The sequence below is a fragment of the Anarrhichthys ocellatus genome, unplaced genomic scaffold (assembly GCF_004355925.1).
Source record: "Anarrhichthys ocellatus isolate YVR2014 unplaced genomic scaffold, GSC_Weel_1.0 scaffold51, whole genome shotgun sequence".
Lineage (NCBI taxonomy): Eukaryota > Metazoa > Chordata > Actinopteri > Perciformes > Anarhichadidae > Anarrhichthys > Anarrhichthys ocellatus.
In genome coordinates this window covers 2,612,064-2,633,633 of record NW_022280081.1, presented here as the reverse complement: position 1 = coordinate 2,633,633, position 21,570 = coordinate 2,612,064, and the positions used below count along the sequence as shown (strand labels likewise).

General features: G+C 43.4%; 2 protein-coding genes across 2 annotated transcripts in view; one reads left to right on the top strand and one right to left on the bottom strand.

Moving 5' to 3' along the window:
• The first annotated feature begins 670 nt into the window (after positions 1-670).
• On the top strand, positions 671-7,406 carry LOC116395901 (uncharacterized). The gene has a single exon (XM_031870118.1). The coding sequence runs from the start codon at positions 738-740 to the stop codon at positions 2,397-2,399; it is 1,662 nt and encodes a 553-aa protein (XP_031725978.1). The 5' UTR covers positions 671-737; the 3' UTR covers positions 2,400-7,406.
• Positions 7,407-16,001: 8,595 nt separating this feature from the next.
• LOC116395889 (uncharacterized) overlaps positions 16,002-21,570 on the bottom strand; it is a 9,207-nt gene continuing 3,638 nt past the window's right edge. Inside the window, exons 2-3 of the mRNA XM_031870093.1 lie at positions 17,181-19,173; positions 16,002-17,077 (exon numbers count right to left, since the gene is read on the bottom strand). Of these exons, the coding sequence (XP_031725953.1) occupies positions 16,334-17,077; positions 17,181-19,121 (2,685 nt within the window). The 5' untranslated portion in view covers positions 19,122-19,173 and the 3' untranslated portion in view covers positions 16,002-16,333. The remainder of the gene's footprint in view (positions 17,078-17,180; positions 19,174-21,570) is intronic.

The following is a 21,570-nucleotide window of genomic DNA, read 5'->3' as shown; positions in this document are numbered from 1 at the left end:
TAAGATGTTTATGTTGCTAGTGAGAGGCTACAGGTAGTGTCAGATTTTAAATATTTAGGAATTTTTATTGATTCTAATCTCTCTTTTAAAAAACAGGTAAAATGTGACACCCACCAATGTGCTTTCACATGTGAATTGGTGTGTTTTGGGTTATGTAAAGCCAATATGGTTTAGAGTGAGCATTGTATATGCTAGAAATATAATCATTTTATAAAGGACCGACGTGCTTTCACTGTGTATGGAGTGTGCATTCCACCCTGTGGCCAGCAGGGTGCTTTTGCTTTGATTTGGGCAGGCGTTACGACAGTAGAGTTAGACTACAACGGCGCGATGCTGTTTCCTCATTCTGACGAGCAGGCGAGATGAACAGACGTGAAATTGCCCTGTGTCATTTGTGTGTCCTGTTTACAGAAACTTATCATCTGGCTATTTGGTACCAATCCTGGTACCTGTAACAGATTTTTGGGGGCTCGTCCGGGATCGGCACCACCGGAAAGCTGGCAGCTGATCCAGTGATAGATGAAATTTGGGACCAGAGCTGAGCTGATGCTGCAATCCATGAAAAGCTGTGGGAGCAAAGAGACGGATGTGGGCGTAGACTGGTGAACTGAAGCAGAGACAAAGTTGTTGGACTGTGGAACCGCACGTGAGGGTAAAGAAAAGAGCTACGATGTTGGACAGTGAGAGGAAGAGCCTAGTGTGGGACATTAGGAAGAGCCTACTCACTTTGTCAGCGGATGAACTCTTTCAAATTGCCAAAATGGTGGGTCCAGAGCCAGACAAGGACCAGTCTGCCAGAAGAGGGAGATCTCGAGGGTTGCTTCGAACACATCAGCTCTTTCATGAACAGTCAGCGTCTTCTTGAGTTAGAGGACAACGGTATGGTGGATTTGTTGATGTTGAAGGACACTGTTGATAATGTTGTTAAGTGTCAGGACGGGGTAGTATTTGATATAACTGTTAATGATGATGCCAATGTTCATGACACAGTCACTAATGACCAACCCACTGACACTACTCATGCTCCAACTAATTCAGCTAGGTCAACTCACTTTAGTGACACAGACAACACAACTGCAGTAAATACAAACCAAACTGTTCCAGTAGTTGAAAACACCAGTGGCGCTATGGCTAGTTCAGTGGGGCCCACACCAAATAGTGAACTACAGAAAATGCTGCAAAGCAATGAGGAGCTTAGTAAGAAACTTATGCAGTGTATTACCACACCTACTACACAGTCAGTTTCTTCACAGCCCTCAGTAACACAATCAGCTGCACAGAACAGAGAGACATTATACAGTAGTGACCAGTACAAACCCAGTACTCTCCAACCACGTGAGAAGGTGATTTCCATCAGAGAACTCTCATACCTCCAACGTAGAGAATTCAAAATTCAGGGAGGTCAAATCGGTGATCACAACTCAGACATCACCTACAGTAATGTGTGCAAACAGATCGATGAAGGAATTCAAGAGGACTTCAGTGACTCAGAAATAGTAAGGGCTGTGCTAAGGATAATCAAACCAGGCAACTTTAAAGACATGTTGATGAATAAAGATGATGTGACTGTGGCAGAACTTAAAGGATTCTTACAGTCCCATTTAAGGGAAAAGAATAGCACTGAACTATTTCAGGAGTTGATGTGCACTAAACAGAACAATAATGAGACTCCACAACAATTCCTCTACAGAGCAATTGGACAGAGAATAGTGTTTACATCTAACCTTCCTGATGCAAGCATAAAATACAGCAGAGCTACAGTCCAAGATGTCTTCTTACACACAGTGTATCAGGGACTGGAACACAGACACAATGATATCCGCAGGGAACTAAAACCTCTTCTCTCAGATGCTGAGGTGAAAGATAAGACAATTCTCAGACACGTGATGAAAATAACTACTGAGGAAAGTGAGAGGCAGCAGAGGTTAGGCCCAACACCCCACCAAACCCAAACTAATGTTCGCAGTGCACAGTTTGGCGCCAGTACAACACAAGAACAGGGTGCTAAGCAACAGATCACCGAACATGCAGCTGGAATGGACATAATACAACAACTCTCAGCCAAAATTGAGGCACTCACCAGAGTAGTAGACTCAATGAAACAACCCATACAGCCACTGAAAACAGAGCAGACGTGCCAGTTCTCGACGAGGAACATGACTAACCCAAGAAGGGAGAGAACTAATGGCTGTCCTAGATGTGTGGAGCAGGGCCTGTCTAATTGTAACCATTGCTTCTACTGTGGTGAAGAAGGTCACAGGGCCGTAGGTTGTCTCAAAAAGCCCAAGCACCAGGGAAACTGGAGCCGGTCGCTGCAGGGGGCGCCCAGTGATCGGGTCTCAAACGTTCCAGCCAAATGGTGTCAGTGGAAACCAGACTCACACAAGAAGCATCACTAAGACTAACAACTCACCATCTACTTCTCCAGTGGTAGCTTGTGCAAAAGGGAGAAATGGACAGAGGGGGATCTCCACCGAGTTACCACAGGAACCATTGAACACCAGAAATGAACAAGTCGCGAGATTAATTGGCAGAAAAGCCATAATCCAATGTTACCTGGATGGGCTAGCGGTGCATGCTTTGCTGGATACAGGGGCTCAAGTCAGTATGATCGACCGGTCCTGGAAAAGCAAACACCTACCTCATTTTGAGACCCGGCCAATTGCTGAACTGATGAAAGATGATGATGAACTGGAAGTGTATGCAGTGAATGGACGCCTGAGAGTAGGCCAACATGACATTGTCATTCCCGCTGGCCAGGTTGCCTGGATAAAGTGCAGAGTTCCATCCAACATGGATCCATCTGACCGCCTTGTCTTGTTTGAACTAGATGAAGACAACGTATCATTAGAACAGCTAGATGTGGGTGAAGGCTTGCTTGATGTCCAAAACCAGAAGCGACCATATTTAGCTGTGCCAGTAGGGAACAATACAAAACATGACATCACCCTGCCACGAAAGACAGCTCTGGGTAATATTCAACCAATCGCTAAAGTAGTTGAAACTTACTCACCTGACCAGGACTCAAAAGACCGCTCGAAACAGAACGTGACAATCAACAGTGCCACTGCTCCATCTACTGGTGAAAGCCCATCATTGTGGCACCCACCAGTTGATACCAACCACCTGGAAGAAGAACAGCGAGAGGCAGTAAAGAAAATGTTATATGAGGAGTCAGCAGCTTTCGCACAAGATGGTGACGATACAGGCTGTATTCCGAGTCTGCAAATGTCGCTCAATCTCAAAGATCATATTCCTGTTCCGAGAGCATACTCCTCTGTGCCAAAGCCACTACTCAGGGAAGTCAAGGAGTGCGTCCAGGACCTTCTGGCAAAGGGATGGATAGTGAAATCCAAGTCTCCTTACTCTGCCCCCATGGTGTGCGTTTGAAAAAAAGACGGAACGTTACGCCTCTGCATAGACTATCGTCTGTTAAACCAAAAGACTGTTGCTGATCGACATCCGCTACCCAGGATCCTAGACTTGACTGACACCCTTGGTGGTTATTCCTGGTTCAGCATCTTGGACCAGGGAAAAGCCTACCATCAGGGTTTTGTCGACCAGAAATCCAGACATCTCACGGCTTTTATCACGCCCTGGGGCCTCTACGAGTGAGTGCGTATTCCCTTTGGCCTTTCTAATGCGCCTGCAGCCTTTCAGAGGAGTATGGAGGAGATGCTTGGCTCCCTTAGGGACGAGTACTGCATTCCATATCTCGATGACGTCCTCTGTTATGCAAGGTCTTTTGAAGAGCATGTTGAGGGAGTCCGCAAGGTCCTACAGGCCCTTCAGCGTCATGGAGTAAAAGGCCCGAGAAATGTGAACTCTTCCAGCGTGAGGTCCGTTACGTGGGACGACTGGTATCTGCGGAAGGAGTGAAAATTGACCCAAAAGACCTGGAAGCGGTGCTGTTGCTCAAAACCAAGACACCACAGACAGTGGGTGATATCAGAAGGGTCCTTGGTTTCCTAAGCTACTACCGATCCTACATTCAGGATTTCTCACGGATTGCAAAGCCTCTTTACGAGTTGCTGCAGGTGAAACATGGAATGTCAGGGACTCCAAAACACAGAGGGAAATCCAAGGGACCCCAACTGTCCTTTAGGGCCCCTGTGGAATGGTCGAAAGAACATCAAGCAACACTAGAGCGACTCGTGGACATGCTCACAAGCCCACCTGTGTTGGCATACTTCAACTTACCGTTCGTACTGCATACTGAAGCATCAGAGCAGGGCCTCGGGGCTATCCTTTACCAGCAGCAAGATGGGAAGTTGAGGGCCATTGGTTATGGATCGAGAACTTTGACACCTGCTGAGAAAAATTACAATCTACACAGTGGGAAGCTGGAATTTCTTGCCTTGAAATGGGCAGTGTGCGAGAAGTTCAGGGATTACCTGTACTATGCCCCGCATTTCACGATCTATACAGACAACAACCCCCTCACCTACATCATGAGCACAGCAAAGCTAAATGCTGTTGGACATCGTTGGGTAGGAGAACTCGGTGATTTCTGATTTGATGTGAAGTACCGGCCTGGGAAGATAAACATTGATGCAGATACATTGTCTCGCATCCCGCTGGATATGGAGAAATACATCACAACCTGCACTGAGGAGCTATCCCAAGATGTTGTGTGTACGACCTGGGAGGGAAACAAAGCGGCTCAGAGAAAGGATGTTGCCTGGATCGCTGCCTTGCATATCGCTTCTCTTAACACAAGCCAAGAGCCGCGGACACTCCTGCCAACAATAAGTCACGATGAGCTTGTTTGAGCTCAGGGAGAAGACCCCACCATCGGAGAGGACGTGAGGCTCAAAGAGACAAGCGCAGTCCCTACTGATGAGACACGGAGAGCAACAAATCTACTCACCAGAAAACTCTTACACGAGTGGAACAAACTACACCTGGAAAATGGGCTCCTGTACAGACGGACTGATGAAAGACAGCAGCTTGTCCTGCCTGCAAAATAAAAGCATGTGGCATTGAAACATCTTCACGACGAGATGGGGCATGTGGGAACTGAGAGAGTGATCCACTTGGCTAGGGAACGGTTTTATTGGCCTTACATGAAGAGAGAGATGGAGGACTATGTCACAAGAAAGTGGCCATGTATAAAACAAAAAAAACCTGTCACCCACACGCGTGCCCCCATGGGTAGTATAACCACTAGCTCCCCTCTAGAGCTTGTATGTGTCGACTACTTACATCTTGAGACCAGTAGAGGAGGCTACCAATACATTCTAGTGGTAGTTGATCATTTCACACGATTTGCCCAAGCATACGCCACCAAGAACAAATCCGGACGGACTGCGGCAGAGCGCATATATAATGACTTCATACCCAGGTTTGGTTACCCATCGAAACTGCACCACGATCAGGGTCGTGAGTTTGAGAACGAGTTGTTTCAGACGCTTCAGAAGCTGTCAGGGGTTGGTCATTCCAGAACGTCGCCATACCACCCACAAGGCAACCCAGCTGAGAGGTTTAACCGCACCCTACTGCAGATGTTGCAAACGCTGGCAGACAAGGAGAAAGAGCGTTGGAAGGACCATCTCCCACAAATTGTACATGCGTACAATTGTACCCGACACGAGTCCACTGGCTACTCGCCCTATTTGCTTTACGGCCATCATCCACGCCTGCCAATCGATCTGTTATTTGGCCGGATGGGGGAGACAGACTTAGTCTCACCCAAGGGATATGCACAAAAGTGGGAAAAGAGAATGTCTGATGCTTATCAGATTGCAAATGAGAACAGCAAGAAGTCAAGTGCTAGAGGCAAGTCCTATTACGACAGCAAGATGAAAGGAGCAGTCCTGCAGCCCGGAGACAGAGTGCTGGTAAGGAACCTCAACGAGCGAGGAGGGCCCGGAAAGCTAAGCCTACTGGGAGAAGGCCATATACATAGTCAAGGAACAGGTATCTGAAAATCCTGTGTACGTTGTCTATCCAGAGGCTGGAGATAAGCTGAAAAGGAGAACTCTACATCGCAACCTGTTGTTACCTGTGAGCGACCTACCTGTTGAAACTCCTCTTTGTCAGGAGAAGTCAGCACCTGAGACACGACAGAGGAAAATGCATGCAAGAGTCAGTGATTTGGAGGAACAGACAGATAAGAGTGACAACTCAGACGATTCAGCGGATGAACAGAGCACTGGAGGCTATTGGCTACGTATACCAATGAGCAGAACACAGAGAGGTTCAGTCCAAGTGCCTGACAGACCTGGTTCAAGCCAGAGAGGATCAGCCCAAGGATCTGTAAGAGATGAAACCTGGGGTGAGAATGAATACTTGCTTGATCCAGTTACAGTACCTACAAGGGAAGAGCAAAGACAAACACAACTCACTGAGAATGAATACTTACCTGATCCAGTTTCAGCACCTGCAGGAGACGAGGAAAGACATACAGAAAGAACGCATGAAAATGCACACTTACCTTGGTCAGTCCAAACAGAAGCAGGAAATGGACACGAAGAGAGACCAGTGACCCCACTTCCAGCAAACATACACACAGAGATTAGGCGATCTGCTAGGGAAAGAAGGCCGAGGAACATGTTGACCTATGACACACTTGGCCAGCCTTCATTACAACCGAACCCTACAGTTAACACAGTCGGGGCATACAGTGCATCTTACTTACCATTATGGGGTACACCTTACCATTTCCCACTGACATACCAACCTGCAGCGTACATGACACCAACATATACATGCCATACATTACACCTGTTTACTGATTTTAAAGGGAGTTTCTGATGTGGAGAGAAATTGTGAGTTATATGTATTTTGATGTTAGTTTGGAACTTTTGAATTTTTGGAAATGTCAGGAGCAATTTTTTTACTTTGTCGGGGAGTGTGTGACACCCACCAATGTGCTTTCACATGTGAATTGGTGTGTTTTGGGTTATGTAAAGCCAATATGGTTTAGAGTGAGCATTGTATATGCTAGAAATATAATCATTTTATAAAGGACCGACGTGCTTTCACTGTGTATGGTGTGTGCATTCCACCCTGTGGCCAGCAGGGGGCAGGGTGGTGCTTTTTGCTTTGATTTGGGCAGGCGTTACGACAGTAGAGTTAGACTACAACGGCACGATGCTGTTTCCTCATTCTGACGAGCAGGCGAGATGAACAGACGTAAAATTGCCCGGTGTCATTTGTGTGTCCTGTTTACAGAAATTTATCTGGCTATTTGGTACCAATCCTGGTACCTGTAACAAAAACATGTGACAAATGTCTTAAAATTTAATCTCATGAATTTTAGATATATAAGACATTGTCTAACCATGCAAGCGGCAAAATTGTATTTTAATGCAATGATTATCCCCCATCTGACCTACTGCTTAACCAGCTGGGCACAAGCCAGCAGCACAACATTAAAATCCATTCATATTCTCCATAAATAAGCCCTAAAAACACGATAAAAAACCCAAAAGTCACCATCACTGCAATATTCTCACCAAACACCATATTCTGAGTTGGAAGAACATCATTAAATTCACTGATGTGTGTCTGGTTTTTAAAATTTTACATGGTATGGCTCCGACTCCACTTAGTGATTTTATTAAACAAAGCACTCAAAGCAGCAGACTCACTAGGTCTGCTTCAAGAGGTGATTGTGTCATTCCACACATACGCACACAAAACACGTACAAAACATTCAAGCATAACTTCAAGAAATAGCATGTTGCCAATCAGGTGTGCAAGCATTGATGTGCTGTCTGTCCTGCCTGCTTGTTTCACCTATATGTGCATTTGTCTTGTTCAGTGTTGCTATTTTCCATTTTTGTTATGTGTATGTTCTGTGCTTCAGTGTTATACTGTAATGTGCTTGTCCTAGGTGGGTCTGTTCTGCGTGACGCATGCTGAAACCTGTTATGTCTGCTCTGCTTTAATGTCGTACACTTTTCTTTTGCTGTGTATTGGTTTTGTCTATACGTTGCTGTCCGTTTCTCTATGAATTTTAATTCCGTTTCAATTTGAGATTTTGTTATTTTAGGCTGCCTTGAAACATCTGGCCAGGGACAGCAGATGGAAATTAGCCTCTCTGGCTAACTCTGGCTCACTTACAGTGCAACTGTTGATTAGTGTGCATTGTCCCTGAAAAATAAATAAATAAATGTTAAGTGAGCGAGAGAGAAAAGCAAGATTTTCTTGAAGCATCCAAACTATCTTCTGTAAATATTATATAAGAGCTGAGTATGGAATTGAGCCAGTGGAAGGAGTAATAGAGGCTTAATGGTGAACTTGGAGAGAAGGGGTTAGCTGACTGACTGAGGAACAGGAAAGCTGTATGACAGGACGACCAGCTGGCTGGGAAACAAGAAGGCTGGCTGTCTGGAGAACAATGGAGGAACAGGATAGTTCATTTGCCCGGAAACAGCTGATGGGGAACAGGAAGGTTAACTCTCTGACACTCTTTAGTAACACCTGGTGGCAGTGGCAGGAAAATACAAAAAATGTGTCTGCGTGCAAATTATGTGTTGCCTGTCCACCAAAAATATTGTTTATTTGACTGAGTGAGGAGCACACTGAGTACTCTTGGGACATGAGATGGAGAGCAAGTCCAGCAAATGAACAGAACCACACCGAGGAAGTTCAGAGAATCTTGCATGCAGAAAATTCCCAGCAAATACTCAGGGCCTGGGGATAGTTCAGGGGGTTTGAGAATTTACAGCTAAACTAAACAAAGGAAATACAAGAAGATCAAAACCAAAGTATAATCGAGCAGCCGCTGGCAGAGATCACTCCATGTACACAAAAGAAATGCCGCTCCTGGGGAACGCTGGAGCAGGGATTTTATGCCCTAGCAGCTCCAGGACCAGGTGCTCTGCATCAGGTAATCTGCCCTGTTCAGGGACAAACTTTACAGTGGTTAGACAGGGGCCGTCACATATGCAAGTGACGAACTATATATATACCATACAGTTTTTGTTTGAGGGTCACAACCACTTGTAACAAGGTTAGATTTGATTAAATTCAAATTAAGTATAAATACTGAGACAATGAAATGTAGATTAATATCCAAGTGTAGAGTAATGTGAATATGTACAGTGGTTAGCCTACAATATAGGACACACAGTAAGGGGTATTTGTATTAGCAGTAAAACACATGCAGTAGGAGTTGCAGTAGTGAAAATAGACTGCAGCTATATACACTAAACAGCTGGAACTATGATATGAATACATTGTAATGTAGTTCAGAAAAGTATTGTCAGTAGTACAGAGATGTACAGGAATTTGAAAGCATCTGCGGGGCTGGAAAGGGTAGGTGCAGTAGTAAGTAATAAGGTTATAAAAATATAAAAAGACAAAATATATCAAAGTTAAATATTATAACAAAATATAAGAATCAACAAAAAATATCCCGTAAACAATAAAGACATCGTTTTGCACATGCGTGTGTGTGTGTTTTATCTGTCTTGTGGGGACATAAATCTGAATATACCGTCCCATTCTGGGGACTCGCCTTTTTTGGGGACAAATGCTGTCCCCATAACGTAAATAATTACATTTTAGGGTGAAGACTTGGTTTAAGTTTATCATAGGTTTAGGCTAAGGGTTAGGAGTAAGCTTGTAGTGGTTATGGTTAGGGTCAGGAAAAGTCTCTTATAAATGAAAGATCACCAGAAGTCATGTGTATCTCCTTTTTTAAACAAGCATCTAAGAGCATAAACCAGAGCAAAATTACACTGCAGAAACAACTGAATACAATAAGTGCAACAAACTAATACAAATACAATAAGTGCAACAAACTAATACGAATACAATACGTGCTAAGTGGAAGGCTCAGGGTAGTACTTCTTGAAGAGGTGAGTTTTCAGCCTACGCCGAAAGATGGGCAGTGACTCTGCTGTCCTGACGTCAGTGGGGAGTTCATTCCACCACTGTGGGGCCAGGACAGAAAAAAAGCCGTGACTGGGTCGATCGGCCACAGGGACCTCTGAGCGACGGGGCAACCAATCGCCCCGAGGCAGCAGAACGAAGTGGTCGGGCGGGGGTGTAGGGCTTGACCATGGCCTGGAGATAGGAAGGAGCTGTTCCTTTCACTCCCCTGTAGGCTAGCACCAGAGTCTTAAACTGGATGCGAGCTCTTACAGGTATCCAGTGTAGAGAACGGAGAAGGGAAGTTGTGTGGGAGAACTTGGGGCGATTGAACACCAGACAAGCTGCAGCTTTCTGGACAAGCTCCAGAGGTCTGATGGCCGATGCCGGGGCTCCGGCAAGTAGTGAGTTGCAGTAGTCCAGGCAGGAGATGACAAGAGCCTGGATTAGCACCTGCTTCATAGCATGGCTTGTAAAAATAAAAACTTAGAGATCTACCTTAGCTGTTGTATTTCAAAGAAAGGAGAACAAGCAGGAGGAAAAGATCACAATAAATAACATTTCAACAAACCGTTTTTATTTATTTATTATTGTTAACAGAAAGAAGTCAGCACAACAGTAGATTTTCTGGGGATGAATATAATTATTACATATTAATCTCTCTTCATTCTATAGTTCGACAACAAATGAAACTTTGTTTTTGCAAATAATGGCTCACGTCCACAACGTGCTGCATAATCTTAAACTACAGCAATATGTCGTATTGTTGCTGGCCGGGGAAAGAACTATGTCTCAGGTTTTAAGAATTGTTATACTTTCAGATCAGTTGTATGATTACAAGCTCCTCCAGAGGTTTAGAAAACACTCTAATATCATTCCATTTTTAAAACTGATAAAATAATGTCAGAAATTCATAATTGAATCTAAAACAACACTTACATACATGTAATTTACTATATCATACTAAATATAAAATCTTAATCTGTAAAGTAATGAGACAGCTGTCAAATAAATAAAATATCCTCTGAGCGGTAGTGGAGTAAAGTAGAAAGTATCCCCAAAATAAAATAGTCAGCAATGGTTCCCTGATCTGCTATAAACAGAATTTGGATGACAGTCTGGTTTCACTGCCTATGATTCAGCCCACCCTGTACTTTCTGGCATCAGTGCATCCACATGTTAAATACAGAATCCATCAAAGGTTGGTGGATACATTACAGTCACTGCTGGTGAAAGAAGGGAGTGGGAGGACTGGAAAAAGCCACGAGCTCTATTGCTTGTCAGTGAAGATCAGTGACAGCGTGAAAAATTGAGGAATTTGCAGGAATTACTGAAGCAAATCGTAAGAAAATACTGCATTTGAATTTGTCTTGAATTTATTAAATCTATAAACAGTGAATACTATTCGGAGTTGATTTGTCAGCACTAGGACTAATCTCTGCAGGTCAGCAGCTGTGGGTGAAAACTTTGACAGAATATTATAAAAGACAGCACAGACAGACATTATTCATACTATGATTAAACTCTAATCTATAAACAGTTTTCAGAAAAATAAGCAAATTTCTTTGACCCTGAACAGTTGAGAGCAGCAAAACTAAACCAAACCACATATGCTACACTGAGCACTAGGTTTGCTCAGTGTAGTACCAGCTAATCTTTGTCTCTATAGTTTATCTTCATAGTTTTTGCATTAATGATGAATGGATAGCCTTTTTCTGACAAATTCAGACACATGACTATGCTCTTACGGTACAGCTAGAACAGGGGTAGGCAACCTCAGGCCCTTGGCACGTGGGATCTTAGCTGATGGCACACTAGCAATAAGTCTGCAAGAGAGTTTTTAATAAGTGCCTTCTCGCCCGCATGCCAAATAACCTCTTTCACAGCCATTGGCAGTCATTGCAACCTGTTATTTATAGTAGTGTGGTTGATTTATTTTGGGTGTGTGGATGACAGAACAAGCGAGAAACGGTTTGATCAGTTAATTTTTTTTCCCCAATCCGCAAAGACCTTTTCTAATCTGCCTCTGATTGGCTAGTACTTGTTCTTCGCAGAATTTGTTATTGCTGATTAACAAGATTTGTGGAAGCAAAGGTTGGCAGGGTTAATGATTTTAATTTAAATGTGGATGTCTTCATTAGGATGGCAGCCTTCATATGTAGTGCTCTCATATCCTTTTAAAAGTGCACTCAGTAGAGTGCAGATCTGGCAGTATAAAAATGGCAATAAAAATAGTTTTGAGATAGTGTGAGCAACCACAGTCACGAGAGGTGCTTGAGCCATAACTGGCCATCCTAAATATTATGCAGTTTGCTGGAGCAGAATACCAGATTAGCCGTGGACAGACACATAGGTGCACACTCACTCACTCACTCACGGAAGCACACAGACACACACACGTGATTGATTCCATGATTTTCCTGGCATAGGTAATGATCCTCTAGCAGAGATTATTACAATGTCCTGATTATGGGGGAAATTAAATTGCTGCTATGCACGTTGCCAGTATGGATGGAAATTGCAGATCCTTTGGTGATTCCCATTTTGATGTGATGTCATAATTAAATGTAATATTTATATTAGTGCTGGGCAACGATTACAATTTTGAATCGCGATTAATCGCATTGTTATTCGCAAAGTTCAATAATGAATTCAAAAGTAGTGTATTGTGCACTTTTATTTTAAAAGTACTGCTATCTGAACAAAAGTGCAATAACATTTGGTTTGCAAACACTTTAAACAAATAAGGTTATTTTTAACAGCAGTATTCCCTTTACACAGTAGCAGTTAAAATACAGTTAAAATGATTCTGATACTAGATATTCAGCCGGTGTTCACAACTTTATCTTCATGTGTGTAAGAGATGCAATTTGAATTAAAGCTGCGAGCAGCATTGATCGGGCCCTCGCAACTTCACCCACGTCGAGGGTACTAGCAGGACTCTGGCCATGCATTTCTGTGACTATCATAAATTGCGTGCACGAGTTAAACGGTATTTCCTGGTACTGGCAGGACTCTGGGTGACGCGGCCGTGCATTTCTGTGACCATCATACAATGCGTGCACGAGTTAGATGATATTTCCTGCGTCGAGCAGCAGCGTAGCAAGATCATGTTGCCAGGTCTTAAGCCTCAAATGTTTTGAGTGTACCTCCGATACAATCATAAATGTAAGCCTTTAAAGATCATTAAGAAAATGAATGTGTGTGAATGTGCTTCAGTGTTTGTAACATAACAGACTGTCAGTTTACTGGGATGGGGTTCAACTCCCTGCAGTGTCCTGCTGATTGTATTTGGACTTACATGAAAGTTAACAAAACAGTAGTGCCATTTGCTGTTACTTGAACACTTTAATTTAACACTGTTTTCATTTTAAGTTCTTCTGTAACTTTAGATTGTAGTGTGAACGTTTAACCTGATTGTCATGAAGAAGCTCTGGACAGATCATTTATACTAATGCCCACTGACATGGTTTGAAAATCCACTGTTATCTAACGTTTGCTCTCCAAGGATCTTACTATGCACATATTTAGATCAGAGAAGTCTTTTTCTCATGGTGTGCCCACAAACCCTTTCAATAAGGTCAGTGTTTGGGCCGCTGTAATTATAGAATCCTGCTTACGTCCGTGCTTATCAGTAGGTGGCGCTATGACTATTAGTTAATATTGGCATGCAGAAGTCCTAAAATCATGACCGTAATCAAGCATGTCAAGTTTGGGACAGTTTTGACAAAGTACAGTCGAGTTACAACAGCTTGATGGATGATGGCGAACCATGTAAAATGGCCATCACACCATATCCACGTCGTTGGATGAAACCTAAAGCTTTTAATCGGTAAGGTCTTTAGATTGTTCTGACCAAATTCTAAGCTGATCGGATTAATTCCCTAGGAGGAGTTCGTAGTACAGCACCTGGAAATGGAAGAAAAACACGAGAAATTCATACAAAATTCAAAATGGCTGACTTCCGGTTGGGTTTAGAGCATGGTCCCAAGAGACTTTATTTTAAGTCCACATGTGATACATGTGCCTACCAAATTTTGTAAATCTATGTGAAACGTACAGTGAGGGCTGCTTCGTCGAAATGTTGTAGGGGTGCTATTGAGCCGATTTGCCACTCTGAACCAATAAAATCATATTACATAACTACATTTTGGGCTTTAAATCTGTTCGCCAAGTTTGCTTATGTTTCAAGCATTTTTAGCCTCTCAAAATTACCTTCGTTTTTCACGGCGAAGACTGCGTCGCCATGGCAACGGCGTTGGACGAAACATCAAAAGCTTCATGAACTGGTATTATGAACTTCTTACATTTGTGTGGAAGTAATTTGATGTTGATTTGATTTACCTACTAAGAGAAACAAGCCAAAGTATAAAGACTTTAAGTTCCTGTTACCAGTAGGTGGCGCTATGACTATGATTCAAAATTGGCCTGCAGATGTCTTCAGGCCTGGAGTCTAATCAAACATGTGAAATCTGGTAAAGATCTGATGATGTGGAGTCGAGTTACATCAGTTTATTCGTTCATGGCGAAGGATCGAAATTCGCCGAGCCGCCACGTCGCCGCCCTTCAACAACTTCTTACAATTTTCACAATGAAGCATTATCAAGGTCTTAAGGCTGTTCTGACAACATTTTAGAGGGATCTGATTAATCTGTGAGGAGCAGGATGTCAAAGTACACAACTTACAACTTCCAGCTGCCACTAGGTGGCACTATTACTATGATTCTAAATTGTCATATAGATGTGTTCCGGGTCAGGATGTTATGACATAAGAGAGATTTGGAGCAGATTAGACAATGTATGGCCGAGTTACAACAACTTCCTGTTTCGCGGCGAATGGTGTTTTTTTGACGCCGCGCCACAGACACATAGTTCGACAACTTTTTGATCTTTGAATAACTTTTCACTGCCAAGGTCTCAAGAGCATACTAACCGAATCTGAAGTCAATCGGGTCAAATCTCTGGGAGGAGTTCGTTAAAGTATGACGCCTTGAAATGGTCAAAAAACATCATAAAAGTCTAAATGGCCGACTTCCTGTTTGGTTTAATGAAAAACTCCAAGAGGATTTTTTGTGCGTCTCATCACGTTCCACATACCTACCAAATTTCATACAGCTAGGTGAAACCCAATGTTGGGGCTACTCAATAGGGGGTGCTATCGAGCCAATATTTCATACCGCAGTTGGACACCCCAATCAGACTGCAATTTTCGCAAATTCTGGCTTGCGTGCCAAATTTCGACATTTTCCCAGTATCCCAAGCACCTCCTTTTTGCGACGAAACACTAAGAATAAGAAGAATAATAATAATAATAAACAATCGAAAAACAATAGGTCCTCCGCTCCGACTACGTCGGTGCTCGGGCCCTAATAATAATAACAATAAACAATCGAAAAACAATAGGTCGTCCGCTCCGACTACGTCGGTGCTCGGGCCCTACTAATAATAAACAATCGAAAAACAATAGGTCCTCTGCTCCGACTACGTCGGTGCTCGGGCCCTAAATATACACCTTGAAAACTTAAAACCTATCTACGTCATGGTTTTTATGTTTGTTAAATTCTCAGTAGTGATAACTAAATGATATGCTTATTATATATATTCCAAACAAAACACTTTAAAAACTCGAAAAAAATAATCATTTCTTTTTTGGGTCAGACACATATGCAACGCTGATTACCGTAATATGTGTGGTATTTGTTATAAATGTACGTTGGTACATAGAGGGTGATAAGAAGCTGTACCTGGAGGGACTTAGGACCCAGGGGAATGTAGGTGAAGCATGGAACCTGTAGTCTGTACAGTGGCAGTAACCTGCATGAGGAAGTTATCCTAATAAAGAGTTGTAGTTAAGAGCAGTTTGTTCTCACGTGCTTATATGTTCATTCAAAAACACGACAATATGTATTTTGATATTGTCACGATCCTGTAACGCGCGTGTGTGTGTGTGAGAGAGAGAGAGAGACCAACAGGAGGGGACGACGGTGACGGAGTGAAGGGGGGCTCCGGATCTGGCGTGTCACCCGGTGGGGGGAGAGCGGCAGCAGAAGGAAGTGACGCCACACAAACACAGCTGTTCACCGCTCGCTGCCCGGTTCTTGTGTTAAAAATGTCCGCTTAATAATAAATTTTAAAAAACTGCGTTAACGCGCAATGAAATAATTGTCGGCGTTAATTAATTAATGCGTTAACGTGTTAACTTGCCCAGCACTAATTTATATTAATGTTTAATATGGCTGATTTACAAGAACAAACGGCAATTCATATAAAAAAGGTTGCCGACCCCTGAGCTTTACCAGACACCAATACATCGCTTGTCAGCCTAAATTCAGTTGAGTTTCACAAGTGAAGTTTACAGTATCGGCACAGAAGTTGCATCTGATTGTAGTTGCAGTTATGCTGTGAAATTACTAAAATGATTAAGAATAAATGCACCCAACATCTCAGGTGTGATTGGTTACCTCACCATAGTTTTGTGATGGTGGTTTTAAACATCAAGTCACGCTCTCTAGTCCTGGGTCACTTTGTACTGGTATATCTTAATGCAATGGTGCATGCTGTTGGACACAGCGAGTTGGCCCTCAGGTAGCAGGGCCAGTCCACGTGGACTACTCAAGCCCTGGGTCACTATCGGCCACCCCACTCCCTGTGCTGGGTATAACAGGACTCTGTGCTGCTCCCCCCAGTCCGCTACCAGCACGTTACCATCTGTATCTATAGAGATGCCCCAGGGACAGGCGAGGACTGGTCCCATACCAGCACATATACCTAAAACTCTCACTGTGTTCCAGCCTGGCTCCAGCACTTTGATGCAAGGCACATGGCCTGTTTCATTGCCCCTTTCGGACACAGCTACCATGCCTGAGCTTGAGCAAGCTGCCACTAAGTAAGGCCGGTGGAATCCAGTCACCACTGTGCGCTCTAGACGGGAGCCTGTTTTAGGGTCAAGCTTCAGGGCAATGAGGCTACCTTTCCGGATATCAGCTACCAAGAACTCATCCAGTCTGGTTATGGTCACGCCCCTGGGAGCCTCAAGCTCATCTTTTGCAGAGCCCAACCCTGACCCACCAAAGGTCTGGAGTAGGCGACCATGCCGGCTGAAGACAAGCAGGGCCCGCTCTGCTGCACAGCTAAGTGCAATCAAACCCTTAGCATTGACGGCAATATCGAAGTAGTTCCGACATCTTCTTGCAGAGCCGTCAGAAGTTGGGGAGGTCACTTGCTGGAGGATATTCCCCCGAAGGTCAGTCACCTGTTTCAAAGTTAGATTCAGTTTTAACATTGGCAATTTAATTTGCTATAGTACACACACTGTATGTTGTACGTGTCTGAAAGACGTTTGACACAACACATACCTGAACACGTGCATTTCCACAGTCCACTATATAGAGTAGGCCCTGTGGTGTGGCATGTATACCACTTGGCAGCGTAAGGTCAGCTCTACCAGAACCCTGCTTCCCAAACTGCCTGATCAGATGGACTCCTCTGGGGTTGAATACTGTCAAGGACGAGTCTCCCTCCTCCTCCAACTCCACCAGGGCTGGCTCTCCTCTCTCTCCTCTCCCTCTCTTTGGCTCTTGAGAAGAGCCATCAATGACAGACATGGATAAAGACCTAGCCACCAGGGGTTGTTTTGAGGCAGTCACAGTAATTTTTTTCTGTGGCTTGTGCAGAATATTATAACTTCTATATGTAGGGTACGTTGGGGTGTGCCCCATGTCAGAGACCCTTCGCCTCCTACTAAGAGTTGGGGACGTTGAGCTCGACATGGAGATATGGTTATTACACTTCACGGGCCACTCTCCGAGGTGCTCAGTCGTCCCACCAATGATCATCGGGCGAGTCTTGTGTGTCAAGTCCACTGCAGACTTTGATAGACGACAATTGTAGTTCAAAGAGCCTCTGTTCAAGCTGTAGTCATGAGGTGGGCTAACAATGAAAGTATAGCTGGAGTCAAGGCTGTCTGTTGGGGATGGTGCTCGGCCATTATCACCATGGGGCCCGAGAGAGTGTTCATCAGACGACTGGCTGAGTCGAGACTGAGGTCGGCCTCTGGAAGTGAGGTCTAGGCAGCTTTGACTGGTCAGAGGCTCTTTTGAAGTCATCTTGGGAGATCTGAGGGCACTGTTACTGTACTTCAAAGGTCTACTATTGGACTCTTGACTCACTTTTCCTTTACCTCCACCCTGGCTGTATAAACTCAAGCAGTGACTTAGCTTAGCATACTCCACTCTACGTTCAGGCGAGGGGGACGGCTTCCTACCAGAGACCACAGTTATCGTTTTCCTCGGATTCCTGGGAGAGAAGTGTTTAGCATTACCATTCATCTTGTACACCTGCTCCTTGCCTTCAGTGTCCATGTTTTTAAGTACTGTAGGGACAGCCAAAAATATGTCCTCGCCTTGTGGCTGAAGAGCGCCTGACTCCATCTCGTCATCCTGGGATGACTCCCAGTCCGACTGCTCACACTTAGGAAGCCAGCGACTTATGTTTGTTGTGGAGAGGTTTTGTTCCTCTTCTGATTCCAGATCACTCCGGGTAGAAAGACTGATTTTCCTGACAACCCTGCCTGTTGGTGAGGTCCACCCCTGTCCTAGGGTGCTTTTCTCTCCTCCAGTACCTTGATGGTTTGCGTCTTCACACCGCATCTCCTGTGAATGGAGAACACACAGCTGCCCCTGTGGCCCGCAACCTCCGACGTGCAGGCACAGGCTTTTTTCTTGCACGCTAATATCTCCGAAGTTGACCGCATTAGGTTGGGAGCTGGGTTTGAAATTGACTTTCTTTAGGGAAACTGAGACTTCCCATGGTTGTAGGAACTCTGCAACGTCCTTCAGCTGCTGGTTTGGCCCACCATCATCTGGACATGACTGTTGACCTACCTGCTGAGTCCGCTGCTGAAGTTGAGAAAGTTTACGGAGCCTTTGGTCTAACAGGGACTGGCTGACCCGTGCGGCTGCCATGTTCTCTCTCTGGATCTGCTCTAGATGCTGCTGAGTGTCCCGATGGTCTTGCTCCACCCTTTCTAGCAGGCGCCGCTCTTCTCTGCGAGCTCCCAGGATGGCCCGCTCTACACCCCGCTTCACAGTGTCTGTCTCGGTTGCATGACGCTCTTGTAGGCGACGTATCTCTGCCTCTGCCTGTGCAAGATCCCACCGTGCCTGCGTTGCCCAGTATGGAGGGGACTGAGGCAGGAGAGCGAGGGACGGACCGTCTGACTGGCGATCAGGACTGGGGCTGTGGGTTGGGATAGGGGAGGAGGAATTGCTACCCAAAGAAGTTCCCACAAACATCATGATGGATTAATGGATGGATCTTTACTTGTTTTCCAGGGTTCAGTTTGAGTTCCTACATTAAAGACATAATAAAGGGAAAGGGAAGATTCATTTACATACATAAACAACAAATCATTACCGTAATAAATGCCTGAACCACAGTATGTCAGGTCATTCAAAACATAAAGTGATATTGTGAACATAAATTGATGCTGGTACAACACATTCTGTTTTTGTGCAGCCATAACATTTTTCAGCAAGCAAATGCATTCTTCTAAAATTGTACAACCTCAACATGATGCAATGCCAATTAATCTATGAATTAGGTAGTTAGTAAGCTAGCAGATCTGTTGAGTGAATCCATCTCGTCTAAAATTTCATGTCTATAGATTTTCAAGTGATTAAATTAATGAAATTTAAACAGCTTACCCTGTAAGACTTTGTGTTCCACAAATGTATACATTATGGTTACCAGCTCTGGCCCACTCATATAGCCTGACGAAATATAGTCAAGCCAAGACACTAAAGGGAAAACTTAATTTTTCATACACTGTTCAATTTTGAGATTTTGGGCTGTTTTACTTCCAAAACACTTCCTCTTCAGACTGGTGGAAAGACAACATCTAAAATTCCCCATTTAAGTGTCTATTTTATTTGTTTATTTGCATCTGTAGATTTATTCTTAATTAATCAGAAGATAATGCCTCATTTGCACATTTAAACATTTTTTTTAGAAAACATGTAATACAAAAAACAACTGGGGAAATGGTGATTTCTATTAGTTACAATTTTCTACCCTATTCACCTGGGGGTTTCTTCCCACTAAAATTACCTTTTAGCTCAAAACTGGATATTAAAATTCCTTTGGACATGGTATGAAGCTGTGTTGTAGAATTGTAGTAATATAGTATGCAGTATATTGAGCAGTGTACCTGTGCTAACCATTGTGATATTGTAAGCAAATGATCAAAGAATGAAGTTGAGCAAATCTGACACTCTGGCAATGGTGACTGAGCAACCACTTTGTTTATATGTGCACCAGTTAGATCTTTTATTAGAGCCGTTTTTTTGTTGACAAGTGAACCGATGCTTACGTATGAAAAGGTGATAAAGCTATGAAGGAAGGCCATAAGAGAGATGAGTCTGTGGGCAGAGAGGACTATCGTAGAGGAAGAGGACAGTTTTTCACCAAGAAATCTATTAGCATTTCAAATGGAGGCAGACAGCCAGAAGCATCCAGAGTGAGGGCGAGAGTGGGAGGTAAAGAGACAGCCCAAGTGTCAACACAACAATACTTCTCAACTCCCCAGCTCTGCAAACAGACTCCGCTTTGATATTTTATTCATGAGACGAACAAAGTGATGTCGAGAAACGGCAGCGAAGGATGTCTGTCCTCCGTGTGATGTATTGTGATAATATTGGAACACCGAGGAGCCATCATACAATAAACGCAAAGTAGCATTCTTACCGGGAATACATTTGGCCCCTATCTATTTTTTCATGTATAGGAATGGGTACAATTGCCAGTTCTGTGCACAAATGCTATAAAATGCTTTAGTTGCTAATTTATATTGAAACAAGTCTACTTTAACAAACACCTGTACGTTGCCTGTAATAAAGGCAGTCTGAAATCAACAAAAGTATGACTCAAATTGCAAAATATGCATTTAAGTTAAGAAGAATAAAAATCAACAAGTATTCATTGAACACGATTTGGCACTTCCCAATTTGTATTACTCCATAGTTTGGGCACAAGTATTCAACATACAGCTTCAAGAACAAGTGGCCAATAGTGAGAACCAAACATACCATTGTTGTTATTGTGTAAAGAAAAATTATTATTGCGGCACACTGCTGATTTTGAATGTGCAGTTGAGATTATGCAAAGATTAGAACACATGTAACGTTACTTAAGTTATAATAAAGTGAAAGAGGTAGAAATAAATCTACATCAATGTATCATTTAAACCAAAAACTATCAAATATTACATAATGAATGTCTGTGCAGCTGTACAGTAAGAGTATATAAAAGTACACTGTGTGGTTAATCTATTAAAATTCACTACCGTTTTTAGTGCCTGGTTATACAGTCAAAATCTGTTTCATTATTATTTTTGGCTACTTTGCTTTTGCTGACTGAATATGAAACTCTTTAAAGATGTTGCAAACAGAAAAACTCTGCAAGTTGAGACGTATATCTGACTGTGTGAGCTTTGTTACAGTTGGTTGAGACTTATTTTGTGTTATGGTGCACCCTTTTGGCTGACAAGAACGTGTTTTCTCACACATTAACACACTAACCCTAACACTTTTTCATTCAAATAGTTACAAATACAAATACAGTATAGTTCTGAGTTGTAATCATAGCTTGATTTGATGACTTGCAACAGCTTTGTCAAAAGGTGTTAGAGAAGAAAATAAGAGAAGAGAGAATGGAGACATTATATATATATATATATATATATGCCAA

What these genes read in the sequence shown, in the direction of transcription:
- LOC116395901 (XM_031870118.1), top strand. Translation starts at nt 738, where the DNA reads ATGAACTCTTTCAAATTGCCAAAATGGTGGGTCCAGAGCCAGACAAGG.